Source organism: Danio rerio, chromosome 24 (assembly GCF_052040795.2).
Source record: "Danio rerio strain M-AB ecotype USA chromosome 24, GRCz13ab, whole genome shotgun sequence".
Lineage (NCBI taxonomy): Eukaryota > Metazoa > Chordata > Actinopteri > Cypriniformes > Danionidae > Danio > Danio rerio.
In genome coordinates this window covers 20,273,118-20,298,971 of record NC_141044.1, presented here as the reverse complement: position 1 = coordinate 20,298,971, position 25,854 = coordinate 20,273,118, and the positions used below count along the sequence as shown (strand labels likewise).

Here is a 25,854-nt window from a genome sequence, read left to right as displayed (position 1 = left end):
TTAACCAATGCCAGAGAAACCCTCCATGTTTTTACAGCTGTTGTAGTAGGCTGCTGAGGCTTTACTTCCCAATATTACTACATCATTTATCCTGTAAGCCTCCCACTAACATTCAAACATGCACAAAGCAGAGGAGGCCAGTTAACATTTCTCAAAGATAAACCATATCACAAAAACAACTGGTCTGACGACTGCACAAGATAACTAACGCATTTTGTATTCTTTCCAAAACGCATCCAGGAAGTTTGGCTGCACCTTATCGCTGGATCCTAGATTAAGCATCACTGTTCATTTAATGCCTGAAGATGAGACGACTTGACTAAAAATCTTAAATCCTGCCTCAAACAATATTACTTTTTATATCTTTTCTTATGTCAACAAGAAGATTCGCATGTGCACCATTATGGAAAATAAGCTCTACATAGTCCTACACCCCACTGTTATTGTCAAACGCAAAGGGCTCAATTTAATAAGATATCAATCTCTCATATACTTGGAATATTACACCATGGTGGCCGAACTGAACTGCTGAGTGGCTCATCGACCCCACGTCTGTGTCAGGTGTTGTCAAAACAGCCAAGACAATATGACATTCTTACAGACTCCATGGTTAATCTTCAACATCTTTTGATCTCATTGCTGAGAAAACAAGGCATTGTTTCTCCTTCAATGGTTCCTTGAAGTTTGCATGTAACTCCAGAGAGGAGGCCCCTGTGCACTTTGACACATTAATGATTAGTCTGAATTTTCCAGACGTGACCTCTGCTTCAATCCCTCCATCATGGCTTGATATGAGAAAGGAAAGGAACATGCTTCTTTTCTGACTCCCAAACCTCCCTCATAACACACATAAACACAAACACAAGAGACGCCACCCAAGGTTTAGCCGACTCGGAAAGACCCGCCGATCTGCATTACAGCAGCAGCCAGCCAGACGACAGCCTTATCGCACACACACGCCAAGCTTACAACTCCTGGCTTCCATCCAGCCATGTCACAACAGACTCACTCTAAGAGACCTGAATCTGGCTGTTTCAGTCTATTTAGAAACATGGAGAGGGTGTTTACTAATTTCATTTCAGATTGTTGATGAAGTGAAGTTGGCATGTTCGGAAGCCTCACCTTGCTGAAAAGGACTTGTTGAGGAAGGGGCTGTGGATGAAGTAGCTGTGGTGACCACAGGGCCGTGGGGTTTGCCTGCCACAGATTTGCGACCCCGTGAACCCGAGCTTGAGCTAGTGCTGTGACTGGATTTCTTGCTTTTGCTGTCTGAGCTCTTGCCATCAGAGGAGCCACCATCTTTGGAACTGGAACTGGAGTGAGGTGGAACTTCCTGAAAGTTGGCATTGGTGAAACGGGCTCCGCTGTCGTCCAGTCGCTTCTGAGTGGAGGAGATGGACGACACACTTCCGCCACTGCTGCTGTTGTTGTAACTCTGAAAGGGAAATACACACAAATTCAGAGTGTATTTTTCATAAACATTTGAAATAAACTCTCAGATCCTGTTTCCACCTGGTATTAACATGCGTTGACAGTTTTCTAAACAAGTGCTTAAAGAAGATGTGGCCACTTGCGTTTGGATAATTCAGGAGCTGGGCATCAACGGATTTGCTCTTTAGTGTTTGACTTCTTTACTGAACTTAAACACTGAAAACTGGAATGACGAAGTTTCAATTCATTATAATCTTCTATGTCAAGCTGCTTTGACACAATCTAAATTGTAAAAGTGCTATAGAAATAAAAATGAATTAAATTTGGTTGGGACTAATGCCTCTTATTTAGCCTGTAATACATCACTTTCAAGGGAACGCTTAATTTGTCACACAAACTCTTTTGTGTAAGATATTGATGGCAACTATAATTTTGACTGTAATTCATGCGTTTCTGTACAGTGCAGCAAAGCATGACTACCTCAACTCACAAAAAGTTGATCTGTTAGGTGAATAATTGGAAACTAGGAAACATTTTCTTGTGGTTCAAATGTGTTCAACCACACTATATTATAACAGGCCGATCAAATTCATTTTCAACTACTTATGGAAGCTGTATTTAGCGTCATCTACTTGACCAAAATGTTTCTTAATGGAAAGAGTAAAGTGTAGGGATGCAAGGATTAACCGATTTCACTATTAACCAAGCTTTAATTAGTCACGGTTAATTAATCGTAAAGGCTTCTCAACACCACGTTTCTGCACGGAACAAAACTGCTGCAACTAAATAAAAGTTATGACAACTGTGCACTAATTTAAAGTTTGCTTGTACACCGAGGCTAATACACACGCAGACTGGTTAAACTATGGCTGAGGCTATTAACTTAGGGCCGTTACATGTTGCGGCTTTTGTACACACAAATTTGTAATTTTTTTTCTTGCTTGCATATTGGGAATGACGTACACTTAGTGTGTATGGGGTACGGTGCACTCACGCTTTCCTGGTGCACATAGTTGAAAGAATGCCTCAAGGGCACCATGAATCACACGACAAGACATGACGGATGAGCTTCATACTTTGTACTGAATATACTCATTTCTACTCCAAAGAGAAAAAAAATACCAAATAAAAATACCAAACAAGGGCATACTTACACTATGTAAAGTTGCATTGAACCGTGCTGAAGCACGCTTGTCCCCCCCCCTTCCCTCTGCCCCAAAGGCCTGCACTCACATAAACCGAGTGCTAAAGCATGCTTACGTTATCGATGATGCGCTGGTCAGTTTAACAGGAGAAGCGCTCTCGCTCGGCACAGTGGAGATTTCTTTAGTTATCTCATTTTAGTTGTTTCATATGCAGCGACACAGTCAAATAATTCGCTGAACAGAACAGTCATTTTTGACGCTCATAAACAATCACAAAGTCCTCATGCTGCAGGAATTAGGAGGTTTGATAAAGGTGTAGCTGCCGTGCAGTGAGGGGTTTGTACCTTTAATGAACTACGGCAGTTTGCGTTCATTGAACAGTAAGAATGATTAATAAATCCATATGAAGCAGTCCCTTAAGTCACGTCTCGTCTTCAGTTTCAGGCTCGGGTGCGATTTGACTCACACTACAAACGTACTGCGTCAAAGGTCAGGTGAACCGCGCTCTGGCACACCTCTTCCAACCAGGCCAGGGCTGGCCAACTGAACCGCGCTTGAGCCCTATTCAGAGCACTCACACTTCTCAAACGAACCGGGAAACGCGCCTGGGCACAGTTTGGAAAGCATAGTGTGAGCGCACCCCAAGTTCATTGATACATTCATTTTCTTTTTGGCTCGTTCCCTTTATTCATCAGGGGTCACCACAACAGAATGAACCACCAACTTATCCAGCATATGTTTTTTGCAGTTTATGTCCTTACAGCTGCAACCAATTACTGGGAAACACCTATCCACTCTCATACACACACATACACTGAGCTCAATTTAGCTAACCCAATTCACCTATAGTGCATGTCTTTGGATTCTGTGGGGGAAAGTGGACCAAAAAAGTTTATACTATAGTTCATTCAAAGTGCCTTTCAGACAGGTTCAGCAACCTTTTTGATTACATTTGTTCTCTTTAAAAGGGAAATATTTAGCTAATATGATGCTTACATTTACATTAGACAAAAATATTTTTTATTTATTATTAATTTTATTTATTTATTGTTCTGTCATTTAATTTCAGTGTAAAATTACTTGTTTAAAATCCAGAACTTTTTTGTTCAACCTAATTGTAAGTCCAAAGCAAAATAGACTGTTGTTTGTTTTTTTATTTAAAATTTTGTGCTGTATTATTTAGTTACTGGGCAGCAATACATAACACTTTAAAATATAAGATTTCAAGTGATTTTCGAAACTAGTTTTGTTTTTAATTTATTAAACATAATAATTGTGATAACTGCAAAGGCACTTTTATTCCTCAGATTATAATCGTACAACCAAAATCTATAATCGTAGCATCCTTAGTAAAGTGTCCTCAGGCCTCATCTACCCTTGTGTAACTCACCTTTTCAGGTGTCACCATCAGCGCTGGCACCAGGGAAGGCGACAGTTCCAAAGGCTTTTTGTGCTTTGGTTTATGCCGATCTCTTTCTTTATGCTTCTGTCATGAAAACACAAATGAATCAATTATGAAAATGCTTCTGCTGATGCCCAAAAAAACTTGGGAGGCACTTTAGCTGAACTGTCATTTCTGAAAACAAAGAGAGAGAAGATGTGAAACTCAAAAAGCTGAAATAATGAATGTCAATCGTTTGCATGCATTCAAATGCGGCAAGGAGAGTCACTTGTGCTGCCTATGAAGGCCTTTACGTAAACCAAAAAGAAAGCCTTTATGTCTAGATTGGAAAGGATTCATATTGCAGGCCTGACCAGAGTCTACTGGAGCTTAATTTACACCCCGGTCTAGTGCCGCGCTCCTCATAGTTCTATTTGCGCCCAAGAAACGGGAGCGCGAACAAATTTACACCTCGCACTCCAATCGAACACCTCCAACCTCTCCGTTTCTGTTCTTAAGAGCGTGGCTGTAAAAATATGCAGTGATCCTGAACCATTCAGAGAGAATATTTACACATTCCCAACTGGAGCGATATACAAACGTCTATTTTTTTTTTTGACCCTTTATGTCATCTTTCAGCCATTGTCTCAGTTAGAATTGACAATTATTCTGAACATGATAACGGTTTATGCTACTTCTCAGTGCAAGTGGCGGTGACAATTCCAGAGGCCCTCAGGCTCAAGTTTTTCAATGAAAATGAAAATGAGCTTCCGCCTTCACTCTGCTGTTTACCATTTTCCTGCATATTCTATTTTAAATGCCATTTTCTTCGAATGGGAAACTCATACACACTTTGAAATGAGGGTTTTGAATAAGCACCCTGGGAATTTTTTTAAGTGGGTGCAAGAGATTGTTTTTGTATTGAAAACTCATTGCTATTGGTTTTCAAACCCAAAACAAATGTCACCATTTTCCTGTTACGCTGACAACAGATTTATTTCAAATGCTGAAACGTTAAATCCAAGCAAATGCAACAAAATGACAAGTAGATTAATAGACAAATAAATAACAATGATTACTGAAATTACAAGGCTTTATAATGCCATATTGGCTCTGCAGTAGAAGTGCTCATTTCAAATGGATGCAAAACAAGATTCTCTGAATTAGCATTGCTCATAAAAGGTGTTGACAGGATGAGCATTGATGTGAGAAAAAAATATTTGTTACCACTTCCCTGTTTATGAATAAAAAATACAAAGAAAAAAAACACTAACTTTTTTTTTATTAAAAAGCAGATCCAAACCATCTACATTTACAGTCTTAAAGAAAACTATGAACTGCTGTTTATGGTCTAATTAAAATTCTGAAATGAATGTCTTGCAAGAGTTTGACATAAGACGACAGCTATCTTAATTACACAAAGATGAATAGTTCAGGCAGAGGTGACTGCAAAACAAAGAGAACAAAAAAAGCCAAGACATTTATCATAATTCATCAATGCCTTCAGCAGATTAGTGAAATGTAGCAAATCTCCTTCAGAACGAACAAAGAAATGACTCCTGAGGCTTCAGGCCAAGTATTAAAATTAACCTACAGAAATGAAAAAATACAATACATTTTCAAGTATTAAAAAAAGTTTAAACACAAAGAAAAAAAACTAATCATCCAGAAAACAAAGCTAAAATCCCAAACAGATCAGGATTTAAGATATGTGAGAAAGGAGGAGGAAAACATCATTTTATTCCCAGATGTCGCTCTCGACGGCCTCTCAGAGCACATCTGAACTAGCTGCAAATTGAGAAGCTTTTAGCCTCTATTGTTGTTTGGCCCTGGGGTTTGGAATTAGCTAGGTATACATCTGAGCCCCCCAACCTTTGACCTGGGAATGTGGAGTAGGGGGGAAGGGCCCCCTTTGCTAATGCAAATCAGCCATGGTAACAATAGCCATGGCGGAGCACAGAGCACTTCACAACACGATTTTCAAGAATACAAGCTCCAACCCAAATCATTGTTCACGTCAACCCCTCTCAATGCAGAATAAGGCAAAGAAGTTAAATATCAGAATAATTTTAGGAGAAACGGCTTTAAATGGCATCTCATATTTAATCTTTCACTGACCTAGATTACACAGGCTGCACAGTCTGTCTTTGAGCAGCTTAACAGAGCACCATCCACTCCATTTTGGTAAGCATTTCCAATGCAAACTCATTCAAATTAATTCAAATAATTAGTGAATTTGTGTCAAATAACCAACAGCCTCAATGTCTGACCTCCACTCCCTGCTGTAAGTGCTCATCAGTGAGCCTTCAGGTGTACGCTTAAATACATCTATGTAAGATGATTCCTAAAATGCAGCATAATTCCACAATCCATTAAAAACATTTAGAATGATTGAAATGACGGGTAACACTTTTTATACTGTCCTCATTACTGTAGTGATTATGTGTGTAATAAGTACATAATTACACATTAACTAACCCAAACCACATAGTTAGTACATGTAGTTAATTATTATCATATACTTAAAATATATAGTTACAACGCAAAAAGGATATACTAAAATAGTCTACCCAAATAAAATAATTGCAAAAAAATAATAAATATAAAAAACATTCAGAGCTATAGAAAAAAAAAATTGCAATTGAGAAAAAGACCACTCGAAAATTCAAACCACTTGGTCTTTCAGTCTCTGTGGATTGAAAGGATAAATTAGGAATTAGAATTTTTGCTTAATTCTATAAAAGTCTGATAACATTTTTTCTAAATTTTAATTAGTCATTTTGACCTTTTTGACAAATGCATGTATGAAAACATGGCACATTTGCTGTCATTCAGAGTATTTATTTGATTTTTTTTCTTTTGGAAGAAACGTCATAAGCAGAAAAAAACAAACATTACATTTTACACACAGTAATCTAGAGAAAATGCTTCGCTAATAATTTAATCCACAGAAATGGAGAATTTTTAAAGTAGCATTTCAAGTTTTTTAACACGATATGTATCGGTAAACTTTTAGATTAGCAAATATACACAATTATATTTCAAAAGAAGTAATTTTTTTCTCATTTACAAGAGAACAAAAAGAAAAAAGTGAAACTACTTGAAACTAATCACAAGCAAAAATTAACTGGCAAATATCCTAAACAAATAATACTTTATATGTGCATAACTACAAAAAGCCCGACCAAAAATGTCAACAAACATTTGTATAAATCTTTAATCAACTCTAAGAGCCATTTTAATTTCCCGCTTCGAAAAAAGAACAGATAAGGCAAGCTACCGTTGATTAAGATGGCTGAACAGAGGCTTGAGTGTTTTAAATATGTGGCTGGTGGGAGTTGCTAAGGACAGGCAGAAAAATTATCAATGACGATGGATAGATGTGATGAGCTCCTCCACACATTTCACACTATGAGGTCTGCTGGATTAGTATTTCAGAAACCACTGTTATTAGAGTAAGAGAGAAAAGAAAAAAAAAAAACACAAAGGCACAATCAAATGATTTTTGCATGCACTGCGGACCGTCTTCTACATACACATTTATTGATATAGGGCCATGTTACAGGGCCTGCGCTTAATTGAATTAGATGGGAAGGCGAGCAGGGCTAATAATGCTATGTGTCTCATTCGGTATGGCTGCGTATAGAAAATTAGTGGAACAAATGACTACACTACCTATCAATACTGATTACGCATACTCTGTGGAACTAATGGCCATGACGGATGCTTTTCTATGAATACAGCACTCTTTATGTTGATAATTTGTGGCTGCACCAAAATACTAATCACTTTGAGTGATAAAAGGCACTTTTCTCCCACCCGTGGCTTTAAAAGCTCTGTGGGATATGAAAAGTGTGGTGCGTGAGGGACAGCATGGCACGAGGGATTGTGTAAATTAAACAAAACTAATCACTGCTTGGCAAAATTCAGGATGGACTGGAGTTTTTGGTTTTCGTGCGTTTACCTCATAGTCTGAATTCGTGAGGAGGGGGGCATCAATCACACATGGCAGGAAGTGAGGTAGATCTGGAGGCTGCCTTACCTTCTTTTCCTTGTCATGGTGCTTATCCAAAGAGTGAGTAGAAGAATCACTTAAGCTTTGAGCCCTACTACCACGGCCTTTGCTCCTTCTCTAAAAGGTGAAAGAGGAACTTCGAGTTACCATTTAAAGTCTGTCCAATTACCTTTTTTTTTCTTCCTACTTCTCACTTATCGCTCTTGTAGCTACAAAGAAAATAGCCCTTACTGAGACAAAGGAAACAAACAGAAGACAATTATGGATAAAAGAGGAGGAAAAAAGACAGTCATTACAACCAGTCACGATTTTTTAAGAGAAGCAACTCCATCAAAAGCAACTTAAATGTGCTCAGAGTCAACCAACAGGAATTTTTCTTACGTAAACAATTTTTGGAAAAGCCAACGTATAACATTAAACTTTCAATTGTATTTGATTTCTCTGTTGGACGTACAAATCTCCAACATTCTCTTTGCACCAACTGAAAGTGCTGAGGTACATGAACTTGACCTTCAAACTGACCAACCGTAGCATATTTTCTCACAGCATAATTTATTTAATCCTCCAATTTTAGAACATTTATTTTCTAAATCCTGGTTAAAACTGCAACATGCCTTCAAAGCTGCTATTGTCAACAAATGCCACATAAAAAAAAAAAAAGTCAGGCCACAAAATGGCCTTTGTTTACCAGAAGCCCACTGAAACAAAGGCCTACATGGAAAAGTCAGGGGTTAGTAGCTAGCTATTGAACTATTAATCCAAGAGACTGTGCTGAGGCTGTCAGTCCATTAACATGGTGACAGGGAGACATGGTACATTCTGCTGAAACATCATGCTGTCATTTACAATAGTGTGACCGCTACAATGGATGACAACAAAACAAACAAGCAATGTATTGTCGCTTTATTTTGACAATTTTTAGAATGGGAGATGACCAAAAACACACACACACACACACACAGACTCACTTTATATAAAGAAGAAAATACACTAGACTACTATTTAAAAGATTGGAATTGGTAAGTTTTGTAAAAAGGTTTAAAAAATAACATATTGGATCAAAATAGAAATAAAAAGATTTAAAATTTTTGGATAAGTATTTTTTTGTTCTATTAAATACAAGTAAAGATCTTCTGTAAATTTCATTACTATTACTTTTGATCGATATATTGCAAGCATATATTTTCATTAAAAAATACTGATCTTAAACATTTGAATTGTGTATATTTATATGTTTTATTAAATATAACTTTATATCAAAAGATCAGCCTTTATTTAAAAAAGAAGTCTTTAGCAACATGTCTCTTAACTGTGGGTGACTTAATCCTCGCTTTTCATAAAGAATTATTGAATCATTATAAAAGAAAGATAATCCTTGCTCAATGCAATTAATATTTTTACATAGTAATAATTTACCCTGCATTTTAAACAATATTGTTACCAGTGTTATATTTAAATAGTACAGATTTACATTTTACTGTCATTTTAAATCAATTGAGTTTCCTTCCAGAAAAATAAATCTTTTTTTTTTTATCTTACAGAATTATTTGAACAGTAGTGCATATTCATATATTTTTACACATTTTTTATGAAGATATATTTATATCAGAAGAAAAACTACAGGGATAAAAACAGCAACAACTAATACCGTGGCAAAAATAAAAGGGAAACAAAACAATAAAATTTAAAAAAAAAAAAATCAGACTATTAAATCACCGCTAACCAGAGTCACCATAAACGGCTGAATGAAATAAAACCCAGAACACATAAATAAACATCACTATTCTTCCATCCTCAACTCATTACAATCCCCTACAAGAACATCACAAAGCTCTGGCCATGCCTCCAGCCCCTCACTTAGAAGACCTGTAGAGGACTAGCAGTATCTGAGAAGCCTTTGTTGAGTGGGAGGATAGACACACACACATACACGCACGCATGCACAAATCTGAGAAGCAGCAGGGGGCTGTGGCTCTAAAGCTCAGTGTAGCTCTAGGGCTGGAGTGAGTAAAGCCCCTTGCCACACACACACACACACACACTAAGGCCGAAGCGAAGCTGGACGGAAAACCACAGGCCGTTATGCTGTCACCGAGAGCTGCCACTGGGCAGTCGCTGTATCTCTCTGAAACCTTAGCCCTCTGTTTCTGAGAGGGGTATTAAAGGGGGAAATGCAGGAGAGAGGTGGGGGATGATGGGAAGAGGAGGAAAGGAGAGCTACAGACAAAGGTCCAGTGAGTTGCTGTTGATTGTCAACGAGATTAAGGGGTTAAAGGGTTTGAGGGAGATTGAGGTGGGAGCGGCAGGGGCCACTCGGGGTGGATGGTGGGGGGCTTATGCCACAGCTCAGCTTTCAGCAGCTGTAATTGGACCAGGAGTGCGAGACGGTGAAGAAATGGGAGATATTCCAGATGAGGGAGTGTCTTTTTCCAAAGCGTTCACGTGCCATTCGAGAAACACGCAATAACGGCTTGAACGATGGTGGCATGGACACGATGATGTGCTCGATGTGATTCATGTATCGGTGAATGTAAAGATCAGAAGATCAAGCGTTTTGGAAAAAACGCACTAGAGATATGAAGTATGCCACAATATATGGAGAGTACTTATGAGAAAACACACAAACTATGCCCATTACATACTAATTATCTACAAAAACATACAGAACTTACAGGGAAGACAACAAAAGTCTGTGGTCAGCAATGATTTGTTTATAAATAAGTTTCTTATGCTCAATAAAGAATTATTCAAAAAAATCTGTTAAAAAGTATCAATATGACATATTACTATAATTTAAAGTAACTTAAACATTCTTCTATAACTTTTATTTAACTTATTCATGTAACTAATTCAAGCCAAACTGAATATCCACAGGCCCTTACAGGACTCTCTTCAGAGAACAATCTAATATGCTGATCTGGAATCTTTGTTACAGGCCTTTATTCAAGATACTTTTGAGAGAAAAAAAAAAAAGTAAAAACATTTAGCATTAATTTAAAATATAAAAATTATAAATATTGTTCCAGACGTTTTGGTCAATGTAACTAGTTGAAGAAAATTATTTCTTAATAAAAATAAAAAAAATCACATTTTTAACTTCTGACCCACAGTGCATCTATAAGGCCCCGTTCACCCTAATACGTTTTAGTTTTAAAATGGCATTTTAGAATGAAAACGATCCCCATCCACACTGGCATTTTCTGAACAACTCTCAGTCCACACTATGCCGCTAAAAACGCACATCCCATGACCACACACACACTATGGCATGCACTGCAGCGATGAGAGCTATGCACTACTCATCAAGGATTTACCACTGGATCTAATCTCACTATTGTTGTTAACGTGATATTTAATTTATCTTGTCTCTATTTAACAACATAATATCCGATTTTGGTCTTTTGAATCTGTTACCTGTTCTCAGGTAACGTGTTTTGGCTGAGTGCAAAGATAAGTTAATATATTAATTACTGTAGCCACGTACACGGATTCAGCACATTGACTGACTACTTGCATTCATTTCCTATAATGTATAAACCTATTGTACGTTATACTGTTATAATAGCCATTATTGATTATTAAAACTGATATATACAATATTGTAAAAATGCATACAGTGAAGATGATGCTCATCTATCTATCTATCTGTCTATCTGTCTATCTGTCTATCTATCTATCTATCTATCTATCTATCTATCTATCTATCTATCTATCCATCTATCCATCTATATATATATCTAGGCAGTTCCTTATATAATGTTTTTATTTTATTTTTAAGAAAGTGTAAACAACCTAGCCAGGGTGATGTGAATGAGGTAATAAAGTACACTGTTCTCTTTGAAGATTTATCCGACGAGTCCTCGGAAGTTTGTTTTCCATATCCAACATTCTATACCAAACATGCACAACTACTTAATATTGAGGAAAAAGCCCCAATCAGACCCCAATCGTCTGTTTTCAGATGTCCGTTTTCCCCCCATCCACACCAACATGGAACAACAGTGTTTTAAAATGAAAACGGTCTCTTCAGCGTTGTCAAAAAGCTCAGTTTTCTCGAAAACTCTAGCATAGTGTGGACGGATGACGTAACTGTAGCAAAACTTATACGTTTTAAAACTAAAATGTAATAGTGTAAACAGGGCCCAAATATATGCAAACTGCAATATTTTAAGATACATTTCCAGACACTATGGACATTTTCAGTACCACAAATTATTTATACACAGTCTGGATGTAATTACTGCTTCATTCATTTAAAAACTATTTAAAGTCAGTGATAAAATGTATAAATGCTGTAGGATGTAAAGTAGCGCTGTTTGCCAGGGTGTTAATGGTTAGGAAACAGTAGAAAAGACAGTAGAATTCTTACCAGTTTGTTGTAATGGTACTTGCAGTATCCACAGTATTTCACATTATCAGCATCTGAACCCTGTTCTTCACACAACAACCCAGCTAACTGAGCGCTACATTCATTCAAAGACAGATAAAAAAAAAAGACCTTTCAAAAGGCTGAACACAATGCATGTTAAAATAAATTACATTCACACAACATTTGTACATATAAAGTCATTTAATTTAGGTTTAGTGTATTAAATCCTGTTATCCATTTAATATATAACATAATTAAAAAGATCACCCAAAAATAGACATTGTCATCAGTTACCCACCCTATATTTGTATGTGTTGAAGATGTTTTACATTTCTACTATAGATGTCAATGCAAACAGCATTCTTCAAAATCTCTTCTTTTTTGTTCAGCAAAGAAATGAGAATGAAAAAGGTCTGGAACCACTTGAATGTGAGTGAACGCTGTGTAAATTTAGATTTTTGGGTGATCTGTTCTTTTAAGGATACTTATAAGAACATTTAGTTGAAATATAAAGGTTCAGCAACTTACCATGTGACATGAAAGGCCTGTCTGCAGCCATGTTTATTGCATGTCATGCAGGCTCCAGTAGCAGCTTTGCTCTCACGACCCTGTTCCTCACAGATGTAGCATGTCTTGAAAAAAAAAAGGCACCAAAGTGATTCCTCACATACAGAAAGCCGTTATTATGGTATATAATGCATTGCTGCACGGCCCACAGCTTGTTTAGCGTGAAGGCTCTACCAATTTAACAAGTCTCTCAGAAGCCTCCCTTCCCAGCGCCTCGATTATTAGGCAAGTGATAACCATGCCATTTTAAATTGGCTCACAGTGAGGACTCAATTACCAACAGAGCTGAATCTATTTTATCCCAGATTTTAAACCCACTATTTCAAGCATGAGATTAAACTTGGCTCCTTAGTCCTGCGAGTCATCAGACACAGTATTGAAGCCAAATCATAGAATGCAAACTGATTGTATTTTACTTATCTACTGCATTGAAGGGCATCCATAGAAAACAAAACATAATTAGGTTTTCAAATGAAAAATGAAAGAGTGGTGTCATGATGGCATATCCCATTAGAGCTTGATTTAACATTGTTTTCTTTACCCTCACGGTTGGGTGTGAAAAGTTTGAAGCTAACGTCTAAACATCTGGACTTTGCAATTAGTTCTGAGTTACGCTGATGCACAGGAATCCAACCGGTAGTAGTAAAAACCTACACCTGTAAGTAACCCATATCCCATGAAAACATATTAGCTACACACGGGTGAAAGACAAGATGTCCCATTTAGCGGATGTCAATGTAAATAAAAAAAATAATAATCAGTAATAATTTTAAAAAAGAAATTAAAAAAGAAAAATGTACAGATGAAGTTAGAATTATTAGCCCCCCTGAATTATTAGCCCCAGTTTATATTTTTCCCACATTTCTGTTTAACGGAGAGAAGATTAACACATTTCTAAACATAATCGTTTTAATAACTCATTTCTAATAACTGATTTATTTTATCTTTGCCATGATTACAGTAAATAATATTTCACTAGATATTTTTCAAGACTTTTCTATACAGCTTATAAGGCTTAACTAAGTTATCTTCTATAAGGCTTAACTAGGTTAATTAGGTTAACTCTGTAGGTCAGGGTAATTAGTCAAGTTATTGTATATTGATGGTTTGTTCTGTAGGCTATCGAAAAAAATTTATAGCTTAAAGGGGCTAATAATTTTGATCTTAAAATGTTTTTTTTTTTTATTAAAACTGTATTTATTCCAGCCGAAATAAAACAAATAAGACTTTCTCCAGAAGAAGAAAAAAATTATTAGACATGGTGTGAAAATTTCCTTGCTTTGTTAAATATCATTTTGGAAATATTTAGAAAAGAAAAAATAAATAATAGAGGGTAGAATAATTCTGATTCATCTGTAGATACATACAGTAGAAAGCATTTTAAACTTCAAATGATATCGCTCTAAATATTTGTAATATGTTTATTAAACTCACAGATATAACAAAGTGATTTTACAGAGAAATTTAAACAAATATTATTCCACCCCTACTGTTAAGCACGGTGAAATTACATTTATGCAAAAGAAAAAAACAAACACACACACACACACACACACACACACACACACACACACACACACACACACACATTTATTTGTTTATAATAATATTAATAATAACGATAACATAATTAAAATAATAATAATAATAATTATGAATTAATATAAATATAATAATAATAATAATAATACCAACAACAACAACAACGAATAAATATAAATATAATAATAATAACAACAACAACAATAATGAATAAATATAAATATAATAACAACAACAACAACAACAACAATGAATAAATATAAATATAATAATAATAACAACAATAATAATAATAACTATAATAAAAAACAAATAAATTAATTTATAAATAAAAATTTAATTTTAAAAAACTGTACAGAATACACATGTACCTTGATAACCCAATATTACAAACATTAATCCTCAGACATTTATACAAAGTATTTAATTACGTTCGCTTTACTTGGCCCTAAGATTTAGATGACAGTCAGTAGAGATGCTGGCATGCTCGGATTATTAAAATTCTAAATGGGTCCCATGTTTCAGAATTGCTGTTTATTGTAAACCTGATTTTTTGAAATGGTTGAAGCTCATTGCATCTCGCAACTAGTTGTCAAAAAACCTTTTCTTCCATAATAAAATCATACACCGTCTTGCTAACGGAATCAAAAATGCAAGGGTGTTTGCAGTACAACTTGATAACCTTGTTATATTAAGAGAAAGTCCAAAAAGTGCATCGCTCTAAATATAACTGACAATTTAGGTCTAAATTATTATAACATTGAATGACATTTTAGTGCAAATCACAGGTAAATTATGGCAAATGTTTTTATTTATTTTGACCCTCTATCCAGACATATCAAGTATATAGCCTATATAAATAAACAAACAAACACGTACTGCAAGAAAAAAAAATTCACCAATAAACTATTTTAATATATTACTTCAATATTCACTACAAGATTTTTTTATTACTTTTTTCAGGCCTTGAAATTACAATTACAATTTAATTACAACTTCTTTCTGACGAATAAAGGATAAATTCCACTTCTATGATGGATAAGGACTTCCACTGAAAAATAAGTATGGTTGATTCTTTTCATTTTAGATTGTATATATGTGTAAATCTCCATAACATGGATCTCAGCTTTCGTTCAATCAGCCTTAGCGCAGAATTAACGACAACATTCTATGTTATTGCAGGGTTGATAAATGTAGCATTAGGTCCCTTAAGAAAACACATTCACAGTATAGACCTAAACTCCTTACACACATACTGTTTACATTGTTGAGCTGATTTATGGGGCTCTTATGTGGAGCCTTTGCTTTCCTATAGATATGCGGACTATCAGCGTGTGTTTTTTCAGAGGTTTGGGAACGTACCTTGTTATAACGTTCATGGGGGACAGACTGAAGCACAATGGGCTCCATGGTGGATACATTGGCGAACTCCACTTCTGGGATGTAAAGAGCGCAAACCACATGGGCCCAACCTAAACAAGACACAATATATGATCAGCAGATGTTAAAGCAGATTTAATTAGACTTTTATATCAATAGATCTTTGGATATCTATGGCAAGCTTTCAGTTTTCAAAGCATGAAGTGCAAACAACAATATTAGATGAGCAAAATCATGTGACTTTAAGAAATAAAGGAAATACAGTTTCTTGATTTTTTTTTTTTTACATTTATTAATGGACAAATATGCATACAATTATATATAGCCAATGCTTACAATGATTAATAAATGTTTTAATAAATGCACTGATTATTGAGACCCAATTACAAAAAGTGTTACTAATGATCACATTTTTAAACTGTGTTTAATATTATTATGGATAAAAAATTGATAATGATAAAAAATAAAATACTAAAATAAATGATAAAGATAAAATATAAAAAAGCAGCCACTTGCTAAGACAATACCATGTTTTCTTTTAGCTTAACTTAAAACTAATTTAAACTAATATAAATAAAAACTAGACATAAAAAGCAAAACAACTATTTTAATTAGAAATAAATACAAAAAACATACACCTAAAATTAAATCACAAAATCTAAAAAAATAAAAATAAAAAACATATTAAAAATATTAAAGAATACAACAATTTGTTAATTAATTCAATGACAAAAAGAACCATGAGCAATATTTATGCGAGTTTACGGTTTGACAAGCATTTTCTATTTTAGCGCTTTCAAAAAGTCTATTTATTTGAAACTATTGTCGTTTATTTGCTTATAGGCAAGCCTATGGGGCACGCCTGGTTTCCTCTACGGTGTGAAAAACACTTATTAAAGCATGTGGGTTGAGTGTGACCACAAAGACGAAACACCCAGGACTGGAAGAAGCAAAAGGCATATTCTCTCCATTCATCTAGACCAAGTGTCAGCCACAAGCACACTACATAAATATTATATCATAATTTCGGGCTACTACTAAACCTTTTCCCACACACCAACTGTCTTTTAACCACAAAAGCCCTTAACTAAGTGGATTTAGATTTAATGACCTTATTCTGAGGTATGGCTGTGAAGGAGAGCAGATGCCATTAATACAAAGTTGATACTAACGCAAAAAGCAAAAAAAAAAAAAAAAAAGCAAATGGCTTCTGCTTATCCAGCATAAGGGCACAATAACAGGCCTAAACTTAAATGTGAACCCATGAACTGTCTTTGACCCCAGCCTAAAGGGACAGGGAGTGGGTTTTGTTGTTTTGAAGTCCCTCCAAGAATCCAGCAGAAGCCTATAAACCAGGCAATAAAACCCAAGCACACCCCAAAGAACTTCTAAACCCCTCAAACAGAAGGGTGGCACACTTAAAAAGAATGATTTGCCAAAGATGTCTTCAGCTGCATATATTCAAATAACCTTCAAAATATTTAGCATTAAGCAACTAATGCTAAAAACTGAACACATTATGCAGGATGGCTGAAAACAGCTCTATGTCTGTATTGTTAAAGGGTTTGCCAGTTTTTTTTAATCTCGTTAGGTCTATGTTTTCACTTAGGATTATTTTTTTGTTTGCATAACTTCCGTGTGCTGGTCTGCTCATTGCTATGGAGAAAAGATTTCTTCAAAAGCAAATTGTGGAAACCTACATCTCTCTCGACTTCAAAGATCACTGCTGGTTTGAACAAGTACGATCGAAAATTTACGTTTGCGAAATCTTTTCTCCTACTCGTAAATAACAGCAAAATGTGGAATGTTTATCTTGACGGCTTTACAAATTCACAAAGAGATTGCATGGTCTGAAACGGCTAAACCATAAGCCTGGGGCAATGATGTTTCCCTCATGGCCGTTAAACAGTTAACCACCCCTAAAGATGGGGCATGGTCCCGCAGCTGTGTCCCATGCCATGTTTACAGTCTCTGAGCTGCCCTTGCCGTGAACCCGGAGCATGAAGAAGAGGAGTCCCCGCTCAGCCTCACAATGACCCCGCTGAGACCTCCCACCCATAAAAACAAGGTGAGAGAGATAAACATGCACACATCCTAACCCCTTTTGCTCAATTATTTTGATAAATAAGCAGATCAGACATGCAATTTGTGCCAACAATATGAGTCACTTTTTTTTGCATTTAATAATAAATTAATACATGAATTAAGAAAAACAATGCATTTATTCACTGTAATATTTCGCTGAAATCTGACATGCAAAATGTAAATTTTCTGAGGTGAGAAGATACTTTGAACTAATTAACAGCTTATTGATGAGATGCTGTATTAAATCCTTTTGACAGCAGCATTTCTGTGATAATTAAAACTGCCAGAGGATATCAGTGAAATACACCACAGAGGAGAAAATCAATTCACTACATTGTGTTTTTTTTATGTCTTAGATTGACTTTCATTAGAGGCATAAAAATAGAAAGGTGTCATCCTCATCAGAGCATATGCTCCTCTCAAGAGCTTCCAGGTTTTATCACCTCACAATAAAACTGGGCTGATTTAACGAATTTGTAAAGTAGAGATATTAATAAAAAAGTGTAACCTTCAACCAAGATTTTAAAAAACCTACTCAACTCCAGTGAAATACAGGAGCAGTACAAAACCACACACTATGCTACATACACCTTTTAAATTACCCAATTTCTGCTACTGTGTCAACATTTAGGGCATTTTCACACTTGGCAGGTTTGGTGCAGTTAAAACAAACTCTAGTTTCAAGAGTTCACACTTGGATATTGTTTGACAAATGTTAGCAGGTTTGGCATGGTGTCCCAGGAGAGAACCCTGAGCTCGGAGACAGTTGAGCCCAGGGCTCCCGCCTGGTCAAAAGAGCATGTAAGGGCAGTACGAGATCAGGTGGTTCTCGAGAGCTCCCCTAGGTAAAGGACGAATGAAGGAGAAGGGTTGGATGAGGGGTTTCTTCGGAAAACGAAGGTAAGGGAGTAGTTCTAGCTAGGCTACTTATAGTGAATTTGGATAAATCTGATTGGCCTAATGATTGTAGATGGGTGACCAGCTGCAGTCAATCATATCACGTGCTCCTCACGATATTAGTTTGTGAAACTTCACTTAGTTGTCCTGTTAATGTGGTTTATGTGAATAAGTGTGAATATGGCACCCAGCAGGACCAACCTAGCACACAGCAAATTTCCTTTGATAATATACACACTGGTTGTTTGCTTATTGCCACGTCAGCAACTTATGACCATTTCATGGCAAGATCAACATAAAGACATTGCATAATAATCACATAATATATTATTTAGGTGATACAGGGCTCGAAATTGGGACCATTTTGGTCGCATATGCGCCCGAAATTTTATCTATGCGACCTTAAAATATATTTGGGAGCAATTCTGCGAGTGCTTAAAATTGTTGTGTGCGACCAGTTTTTACTGCAAAATGTTCACCACATGCACGGATTCGGGAGACATTCACGCAGAATATATCTCTAAGCTCTTTGTCTGCACTTGAAACGCGAAACGCAGCGCTCAGGAATGGTTTAAAACAGTTGTCATGTCAACTTGCTGCAGTAAACAAATCCACGTCCGTACTGCTTGCCCCACCTTCGCGCTCTTCTTATTGGCCCACCACTGCTCTAGCACTGAACGTGAATGATTGGTTAATATCAGCTGTCAATCACTCAGCGCCTTCTGGCTTGGGATGACAAAGAGAGCTACTACCGCGAAAAACTTTAAAGCGCTGAAGATGAGAATGAAGATAACACTGACAGATTTAGTTTTAGAAACCATCTATTTACAAATAATGACACATCTTACTAGTGACCATGTGCTGAATGTTAATCAACCATCTACACTTTTCCAAGAGTAGAAGACTTCCATTGGCTTCAAGTACGCTATGAAAAGTTTGTGGGATGGGATTTTCAGGTAACTGTTAGCCACATCTACCACGAGAGCTTCTGTTTAATCCTTCATATAATCGCCAGATGCTGTCCGCCGTGCAAGGTGCAGCTATATGTCAAATTTAACTCCACGTACACCATCGCAAACAGACTTGCACTGACTAAACTAATATCGCTACACCTAAAAAGACCGGTATTGCTATTAACATGTATGCATATAATAAGGTACAGTATGTGTCGAAAGCATCAGTGCAATATCAGACAGCACTTGTGAGAACAGCAGAGTTATACCGTTAACAGGTTCATTCAAGCAGTGCGTGCAGGGCCAGTGAGTGCTTCGTGTTTGCTTTGGTCACTCAGTTCTGTTATAAAAATCTATTTTCTTGTGATAAGGGGATTTCGTTGAGACATATTTTCCTCACGCTTGAATATATGTATTATTTTTTTGCTTGTTAGTTTGATTAGTGTTCATTTCAAATACAATAAATAAGTTTGTATAAAACTTGTAGTAATGGTGCTCATAATTGGTGGGTGCGACTAAACTTTGGCTGATGCACCTAAATTTTTAAAGTTAGGAGCACCGGTGCTACCAAGCAAAAAGGTTAATTTCGAGCCCTGTGATACAAAAGAATTTAAGTAATTGTACAAAAATTTACATATATTTGACTTTTCAGTTCTTTTTTTTAAATGACATTCAATTCATCCTAGGGAAATACATGTTGGAAAAGCAACTCTTTTTGTTTTGCACCTTGAGGATTCTCTCTAAAAATGACAGCGTGAAAGCCAAGTGAACCAACAAAAAAAAAGTATTATTTCTTTTAGGTCTAGACCAAATAAACCAAAAGTATTTAATTGAGTGCAAACATACAATTGGAGCAGGTCTAATGCTGGCATTGGTTAGTCCTGAGCAAGTGCAAAAACAGTCAGCATGCAGTGAAATATCTTACCTCCATTATCTGTCCGTTTCAGTGCTCCGTCTTTCTGGGGACACAGCTCGCACCTCTGTGAAAAGAAAAGAAAAAAACGTGAATGCACACTCCATCCCACCATCTGCAAGCCAGACACAGCTCTGAGGGTTTTCTGGAACTCTACTTCTGACATGGACATCAAACTAAAGCAGAGATTAAGGGTTAGACATCATTTTCTTCCTTGAAACTAAAGAACAGAGTGTCTTGGCAAAACTGATCAATGAAACTGTAGACAAGAGCCTCTGATAGTTGACTGGAGCTGGAAAACATCCACTGCTGCAACCCTGAGGAGCTGCTTCTGTATTCAAGGATAAAATAGAAATGTGTTCAGCTACAGGAGAAAAACAGGTTTAGACAACCGTTTTCTGAAACAAATGACAGACCAAAAAAAAGCAAAGCCCTGTGAATATAAGATTGATCAGTAACTATCCCTCTTGACCAAAACAATAGTGATGGTTGAAAGAAATGGCCACATGTCGTATGGCCAGTTTTATAGCATATCATGCATAAACACTAGGACATTTGACTCATCTTTAAAGCCTTGAACAGGGATAGATAGATAGAAAGATATTGGGGCATAACATTGTGCTTGGAACCATGCCGTTACTTGCCACATACCACTATGTTCAAAGTTTTTAAACTTCTGCTCAGTCTGCTGTCCTCCTCCTCTTTGTTACAGGTGGTGGACTGTCCTCCTCCTTCAGGGGTCTGCCAGCTCGGCTTTCTCCCCCTCCACCCTTTAATCTTTGGGAATGAAGTGGCAGAGCAGGGCACAAATGGAAAAAAAAAAATGGGCTTATTTTTAGTAAGTGGAGGAATGAGGACAAATGCAGAAATTTGGTTTCATAATTATGCTTTGGGAATAAAAAAGGTCCTAAAAAAACCCTGTTAGAAATCTTTCTGATAGGGCAAGCTATGATTTGCACAAATTTTTGGATTTGGATTGGTTTCTATGTGGAACAATTGCCACAAAGATAATGCATGACAAACCTGTGGATAAAAGGCGGGAGGAAATTCCTGTTTCTTTTCAGAAAAAGAGCAGTCGGCATTAACATCTTTAAACTCAAATGCCTTGTTTTGGCATGAATCTAGATATTTCAACAAAATTGGCCAGATAATGCAATATGTAACGAGTTTCTCCCTCTAAACCACTATACTCCTGCTCTAAACAGTCACTTAGGTCTCATTCTTACCTGACAACTCATACAAGTCATTACATCACTAAAGCAGTCACAAAAGAGCTCTCAGAGAAACTGCTTTTACTGGTAACATTTCAGTAACAACCAGTATTTTTCATTTTTTTTAAACACTGATTTACGTTTTAAAATTAGAAATAACATTTATTTTAAACTAATACATATTTTATGAAAGGAAGTCATTATTCAAGGCACCATCCACAACAATAACATAATTAAAACATTACAGGACAAGTTTACAAGTTTTCATTTGCCAGCAATCACTGTTACTACATAACACAAACTGCTCTACAAAGGGCCAAAAGAGTCAATAAATTAATGATGGAGAAAAACAGATGAAAAGCTTGACAGCAAACTTTTTTTTACTATTCCAAACATCTTACTCTTCTTACCATTCAGACAAGTAAACACATTTTCAGTTTAACATCACATTAAGTCTGATAACAGTGGTAAACATACAGGGTTAATAGTTCTTGAACAGTCATACTGTTTTTATAAACATAACCCACGTTTACTGTTCAGCACACGTTTGTAAATATGCAATTTATGGTGAAGTGCTTCAGAACAAACCTCCATGCACTAGAATGTGAATAGTTGTTTGGTTTGTAAATAAAAAGTAATTCTGAAAATAATTTTTAAAGACTGAACAGGGAAATTCTCTAAAGTGTTGATGCATGAAACCAATTATTGAACTATAAAATTCCTATGAACACACAAATGAGTAATACTATTAAGAGAATTGATGAAAAAACAAGAGCACAAGAGCAAAAAAAGTCTAGGATTAAGCACTGTACGAGTGCTGGTAAATGAGTTCTGTACTGAAATGTCCATCAGGGCTGCGCTTTACAGAAGAAAAATCCAGTACATGACAGCATGCTAAACACACTATATTTGATATGTAGGATGTGTATTTTTTAAATGTTAGAACAAACATTTATGTCAGTTTATTTCAGGAAAAGTAACACTACAACTCCTGAAAGGGAGCAGCCACGTTTTGATTTGCAGAAAACAAATCAGACATTTTAAAAAGTGCAAACAAACAAAAATCAATACAAAAAAAACTTAACAACCCCATTTTATCTTCTGGTACGGTTTAATAAATGTGCAAACATCAAGAATAATCAGCAAAACAAAGACAAGTTACTCCTTTTCAGTTTTAAAAGGCACATAGTTTGCCCCTTTATTATGATTTAATATTAATTAGAGCTGGGCGATACGGCAAAAAAAAATGATCACGATAATTTTTTTCATATCAGTCGATATCGATATTTATCACGATAAACGTAAAATCTCTACATCTATCAATTTTACAAGATTTTCAGTATGCCAACTGCTTTGTGCAGCTAATTTAACACATTTAGTGAAATGTTTTAGCTGTCTGACAATATAAATAATAAAATAATAAACAAAAGAATAATCTTCATTGAGCATTTACTGATTAAGTTTTCAACAACCAAAAGTTATTGGATATTATTGTTAAACATCAGAAAAAAAATATTAAACCCGGTTTGGAACAAGTAAAGGTGAGTTAATGGTCACAGAATTTTCAGTTTTCACATTTTAGTACAGTAAGGATACCCGAGTAAACAACAACAATTAAATAAAATTCAATATAGACTAGTCAGAAAAAAATATTATCTTTAGTGCAGCAATTTTAATTAAGTAAACTAAAATGAAATAAATAACTGCAGTGTAGAGTGAAAGATAAACAGGCTTGTCCTCTCTAAGGACATTTGGAATATTTAATTAAGTTTTAAGTTCTTCTTCAAAAACACCATAATGTCCACACTCACAGGTGAAAAGTTTGATCTCTGTGCAGACACAGGCATAGTAATGCTCATTTAAGTTTTCATTTAGATAGATTGGTTTCTGTTATATGATAAAATATACATATACTGTGTTTGTAAAGAGTTTTTACATGACATATTGACTAGTAAAATACATTGCAGTTTACGTGATGCGTAAATGGCGGTTATATCTCCGGGCGCTGCAGATAAACCGCGGGTCAGGTAATAAAAAATACTTTATAATTAGCTAATTGCAGGTCGGTTGCGGGTGCTATAGCGGGACATGGCAGTGGATCAGCGAAAAAGTAGAAGGTGGGCTTTGCAAAATGGGAAGATGGGAAGAGTAGCCTACTGTTCAAAGTTTCAGTTAGAGGAGTCAGAGGAAAATCTGCCATCGTCCTGGGAGAAACAAGATCGCTTATTTCCACCACTTGCCACTTCCACGCCTTGCGAGGAGAATCATTCCAAAAACACGCGGTGCAAGCGAACGCTCATACGCTGCAGTGTGCAGCTGACCGCGTTTAGGAGGCGAGGTGGAGATGGCGAGGTGGAGATGGCGCGGCCGCGCGGGGATATGAAAAGCGGAGAGCGCACTTTTTCCTTTAATCTCGTTTTTGGTGTATTTTGCTGACATGATTATGATTTTTCTTGTTTTTGCTTAACTTTCGTTTGCGTAAAATTATTTTGCGTAACTTTTGCCTACTTTAAGAAATTTTGTGAGTTTTGTTTATTTTTATTTAGATTTATTTGTATGTTATTTTTTGGCTCGGCTCTTTCCCAACAATATTGAGCTTTATCTCCTCAAGTTCACTCTTTTCTCAGAGTAAGGTGGATAGGGAAGATGTCGTACGACTTCCATTTTGCAAAAATGTAGAAAAATGTATTGTTAAAGACATCAGTTGATAGGGGAAGGTCATCTTTATATTTATTTTATAGGAAAGAATACGGCACACTGCGCTAAAGGACTTTTTTTCTTTTCATCAGTTTTTAGCGAGGTGAGAGGGGTTATTCTTAAATTAGAATTATTTTGTTATATTCTTTTCTTTTGTTTGGCTTCACTATCGTCCCCTTACTTGGGTTTAACAATTTTTTTTTTATACTTGTTTGAATTTGCCTCTTTATTATATTATTTTTTATTAGTGTAAATGTTGTAGTGTAAATATCCTTAATGCAGCCTGTAGAGCAAGCTTCTAGTGTTCATTGGATTGTGTTTGAGATTGTGTTGTCTGTCATATCTTTCCTCTGTCTTTACGGGGTTTTTTCTCGTAAGGCACAGCTTTCAAAAATGGTGACATGAGATTCTGCTGGGTAGTTGTCCTGGTTTACCAGCACTTGTTTGGGTCTGTAATTTCTTATCATCTTCATAAGGGTGGTGTTGTTTTAAATGATGAAACAAGCTTGTGGTGTTGCCTGCTTTTGATGACACAAGTCGTCTTGCACAGTTTGCAGTGCACGCTGCTGTTTTGTGTCGGATAGCAAAAAACTAAGCAGCTCAAAACTGAGGTCTAGTGACGTTTCTGGTCAACAATGTCTGTGACTCTGACCTTTTTTTCTGGCATCCGGAAGGGCAGGCAGCAAAATACTTGCGCAATGTTACGCAGAGTGCATAAATATTATTGAGCAATTATCGAACTATCATTATTGTTTTATCGAAAAATGTTATATTGTGATAATTATCGATATCGAATTATAGGCCAGCCCAAATATTAATATTAAGGTTCTTCTGAGTGTGCCAGTTTAGGTTCAGTTCAACACACAGTTCAGATGTTTTTATTATAATGTGTTCAAAAGTGTTATGTTGTGGGCGTGTACACAGTTCGCTGTTTTAGGGGTGTGTTGCTTCACATGAAAATTAGTTTCGGCTTCTCGCCCAACGTAACAAGGAGGCGGAGCCAAGAGCTACCAAGCTTTGTGTACGCAACAGACAGGCAAACAGAGAGAAGCTAAGCTAGGATCAGCATTCAGCCGTACATGTACGACTCGGACACAGACCAAGCAGACAGTACAAAATGATCTCTGTGTAGTTTTACAACCAACTGTGTGCTAGTTTCAAGTGCCTAGCTAGTACACCGAGACTAATAACCACCCACACTAAATTAACTTTGACTGAGGCACCGGATGTGCCGCTCGAAGCCACGACATGGCACACCAGACACTCTC

General features: G+C 36.2%; 1 protein-coding gene across 50 annotated transcripts in view; it reads right to left on the bottom strand.

Annotated features, from left to right (window-relative positions):
* mllt10 (MLLT10 histone lysine methyltransferase DOT1L cofactor) overlaps positions 1-25,854 on the bottom strand; it is a 72,417-nt gene that overhangs the window by 36,713 nt on the left and 9,850 nt on the right. For 14 of the 50 annotated variants that reach the window (XR_015524392.1, XR_015524402.1, XR_015524405.1 and 11 more), the window contains 6 exon segments: positions 20,691-20,745; positions 15,813-15,922; positions 12,870-12,973; positions 12,342-12,435; positions 3,967-4,062; positions 1,123-1,435 (listed from right to left, as the gene is read on the bottom strand). Coding sequence is in view for 29 of the 50 variants with exons in the window: in XM_087308548.1 (XP_087164674.1) it covers positions 1,123-1,435; positions 3,967-4,062; positions 12,342-12,435; positions 12,870-12,973; positions 15,813-15,922; positions 20,691-20,745 (772 nt within the window). In the remaining 21 variants the exon portion in view is untranslated. 50 annotated transcript variants of the gene reach the window in all.